The sequence below is a fragment of the Arachis ipaensis genome, chromosome B06, assembly GCF_000816755.2.
Source record: "Arachis ipaensis cultivar K30076 chromosome B06, Araip1.1, whole genome shotgun sequence".
Lineage (NCBI taxonomy): Eukaryota > Viridiplantae > Streptophyta > Magnoliopsida > Fabales > Fabaceae > Arachis > Arachis ipaensis.
The window spans coordinates 101,691,932-101,696,137 of NC_029790.2; the positions used below are offsets into that span (position 1 = coordinate 101,691,932).

Below are 4,206 nucleotides of genomic sequence, written 5' to 3' on the forward strand. Positions count from 1 at the left end.
ATGCAGCACAAAAATCATTATCCTTGATATTTAAAACAGCATTTCGCGCTAGGTGCCAGGTGTAAAGTCGATGTGTGGCATTAGGGAATTCTGCCCTAATAGCCTCCTTCATTGACTCATCTCTGTCTGTAACCACAACTTTGGGCTATTTTTGATGCATTACTTCAAGGAAAATACCTAGCAGCCATTTATAAGATGGAATTTTCTCGTCCTCCAGCAACCCGAAACCAAAAATTATTGTCTGTCGATGGTGATTAGTGCCAGAAAATATTACCAAAGGCCGGTTATATAGATTCTTCCTATATGTCGAATCAAAGGCCAACACATCCCCAAAGCACTCATAGTCATACTGCATTGCCCCGTCCGACCAAAACAGGTGACTAAGGTGGTTTTCGGGACAATATGTGTACATCACAACAGCTAATGGATCCACCTCAGTTTTCCCCTTAAGATAAATGATTGCTGCTGTGCATCTCGCTGAACGATCCGAGAGTGACGTACATCATCGATATAGTTGTAAAAGTCCTTCTTTATGAAGTGCACGTTTCGATAACCACCGGACAGATATGGAAAGATCCCCTTGATCTGACTGGTTTGGAATCCTGCTTCATGCATGCTATGAATGTGGGCTTTATCACCTTCATTGATGTTGCAGTGGGCTAGCATGACATTAGTTAAAGCAGGCAATGCCAAATCATGATTGTGATCTTGAACAAAGGTCTTCATCCTCCACTTGCCACTCTGTTTGTCTAAGAACACAACGAACTTCGCATTGCAGTTGGTCGTAATCTCTGTCTTATGTGCCCTCTTCCTATCCACCTTTTCATAATGCTTCTTCTCCCGCAAGCCGTGTCGATTGCAATAGAAAAATTTCCTCACAACATTGCCTTCATCATCTTTAATGGAATCACTTTTTCGAATAGCAAATCCAGTCGCCTTTTCATACACCACATATATTGCATAAGCCTCTTCAACCCCATGAAATTCGGCATCATCCAATGCAACCACGTTTGAAAGCATGGAAGTTTTCACATAATCACTTATTTGATCGCCTGAACCACTTAGTGACTCCGATGAAGGCACTGTGCCACCCTCGTCCCTTAAACGAGATACATCAACTCTCTTTACCGGCTCTCTTTCCTTGCTCACTCATGATGGTGAATCTAACCCCTTCCAGACCTCTTCCTCGTCGGAGTCACTACTCCATCCATCAGTCCATTGACCCGAAAAGTTTGAGTTCCCTTCGCTCCCACTATCCATTCCAAGGTGTTCTTAAGTACCAGCATTACACAATTCAAAATTAAACACACTGACAACACCGAAGATAACATAAAACTCCAACATTTGATTCACAACATGGATGCCAATTCAAAAAAGTATAATATTCAATTCTCATGAGAATTTCAATTCTCTTCAAACTAAATCAGAAAAATAACAGAGTACTAATCGGCTTTCCTAATGCTTTGAAGATAATATAAAGCCTTTAATACCTGTAGGACTAATTATACAAAAAGCAACAACTTTATACATAAGGGAATAAATTCAACAAAGAAAGGTACATGTCTTTTATTTGCCTCATCAATTCTTGTGATGGGTCTGGTACCCCAACCCTTCCACAAGAAGAAGGAGAGAAAGAAGATAAATAGGAAGATTTATTTGAACTCAGATATTGCAGAAGAAAGAGTACTAGTAGAACTAAAGCATAATTCAAAAGTAAAACGTTAATTTTGTGCGAAAAAATTGAAAATCAAAATAAAATAAAATAAAGAAAGCTCAAATAGATACATTAGATCATAGCTTGCTGTGGCATTTATGGATAAGTCTTCAAATCTCCTTCGACCCTTCCAACAAAAAAAGATAAACAGGGAGTTAATTTGAACCCAGGATATCAGACAAGAAAGATTACTAGTAGAACTAAAGCATAACTTGAAAGTAAAAGATTTATTCTTTGCGAAAAAAAATTGAAAATCGAAATAAACTAAAATAAGAAAAATTAAAATATATACATTAGACATAGCTTGCTGTGGCATTTGTGAAAAAGTACTCAACTCTCCTTTAACTCTTCCAACAAAACGAGAAAAAGAAGATAAACAGGAGTGTGTATTTGAGTACTATGCTGGGTTCTTATTGATACATTACAATTTTGGAGGTAAACTTTAATTACTTCTAATGCTTTTATTTATTCTTAAACATTCGTTTTCAAAGGGCCTAAGTCAACACCTTTTATATATTAGTCGAGCATATTTTAGCAAGGAACCTGCATTTCATTAGATGATCACACTAAGTAGAGAAGTAAAACTAGCTATCAGTAATTCAAAGGTTTTGTTCTAGATATGGCTTTGATGAGCTCTCTCCTAGTTTAGTGATCTCAGCAGTGGACTATGCTGTTGATGTTAGCACATCAAGATTCTTTGATCCTGAACCACTAGGACTACGGAACAACAAAGAGTTCTTGACCAATTTCTCAAAATGATTGATGTTCTTCTAACTTATGATGAGGTTTCAATTATAGCTTTCCTCACATATAGAAGACATATATCCTTAATACTGTTATGATGGTCTCTAGTTATTATTTTTAGCTTGTGCTCTACAATTTTGGATATGATGTTAACATTGTTTTCCTTGCTTTATAAATTGTGGGAACTCTACTTCTGCTTGTACATCTATCTTTTGTGCTATATTATGTTTTACACTTTTCTTTTGGAGGCTGACAAAGACTCTATATTATTACTATCTTTAGTTTCTTATTCTAAAATTAAAAAATTAATATTCATATTGTGGAGAAATACTCAAATCTTCTTCAACCCTTTCAACAAAAAAATGAGAGAAAGAAGATAAACATGGGTTTATTAGAACCCAGGATATCGAAAAAGAAAGAGTACTGTTAAAACTAAAGCATAACTCGAAAATAAGTAAGGTCTGAGTTGTGCGAAAAAATTGGAATTCAAAATAAAAGAAACTAAAAATATTCAGATAGATACATTAGATCATAGCTTGCAGTGGCATTTGTGGAAAAATACTCAAATCTCCTTCAACACTTCCAACAAAAGGAGAGAAAGAACATAAAAAGTAAAAGGTTTATTTTGTGCGAAAATAATTTGAAATTGAAATAAAATAAAATAAGAAAAACTCAAATAGATACGTAAGATCATAGCTTGTAGTGGCATTTGTGGAGAAGTACTCAAATCTCTTTCGACCCTTCCAACAAAAGTTTCTAAAACGAAAACTTTTTATGGCTAATGACTCTCTCTAAACAACTAATGTAAAGGCATGAGCCATATAAGTAAATGGTATGATACATGCATCTTCCCGACAGCAACAAGCTAACCAACCTAACCAATAATACTTTCAAAAGATAGGAACAAAGTGAGGAAAAAATTCGATTTATGAATGCTGAAAAATATACACACATTATTGTTAAACTTTTCCTACAATTACATGACATATCTTGGTACTCTATTGAATTTATCCATGTTGGAAACCAAAAGAAATGGGCACTTTCATTGAAGTTTCAATAATAATCTAAAAATGGCCAAGTAACATGCTTCTAAGATCCATACTTATTCAACATACTAACAACAAAAATAGAGGGCTCAACAAGAATGGCAGGGGAAAATGGAAAAAGGATGATAACATACCTATGAATGTAGTGACTGCCAATGCCACTGATATACCCGTTGCACCAACCTGCTCCTGACACATTATGTTCAAATCCACGCGCACAACCTTTTTCAATCTGTGCCTAACAGGTGGGACGCCAACGACCCACGACGCTTGTTTCCCGATTTCACCTCCGAAAAGCTCCATTCAACGCCACCCATGATATAGCCCCCACTTCCGACACCTTGATCGAAGAATTCATGCAAATCACCTTCTCCGATCAATGCTTAACAGGTGTCATGCCAACGACCCAAAACGATTGTCCTGGATTTCACCAGACGACCGCCGGCCACACAAGGAGGTCAAGAGCCTTCAACAACAACCACTTCATCTGACTCACTACACCACCCTTAGACTAAGTCCTCTATTTGAAGTTGGAACCCTAACTGTATCTTTCAATTTTTTTTTATTTTTTCCAATAAATTTTTCTCTAAACAGAAATTTCAATTTCCTGATTTTGCCCTCCATTCATATTACCAACTATTATTATTTTTACTGTAGTTAGTAAATTCACTTGGTCGTAATGTTGGTCAACCCCAAGTTTTC

At 36.3% G+C, this 4,206-nt stretch overlaps 1 protein-coding gene across 1 annotated transcript; it reads right to left on the bottom strand.

Annotated features, from left to right (window-relative positions):
- On the bottom strand, positions 421-3,807 carry LOC107647145 (protein FAR1-RELATED SEQUENCE 5-like). The gene is made up of 3 exons (XM_016351263.1): positions 3,639-3,807; positions 1,169-1,271; positions 421-1,099 (listed from the first exon to the last, which is right to left on the bottom strand). Exons 1-3 carry the CDS (start codon positions 3,805-3,807, stop codon positions 421-423), a joined length of 951 nt encoding a protein of 316 aa, XP_016206749.1.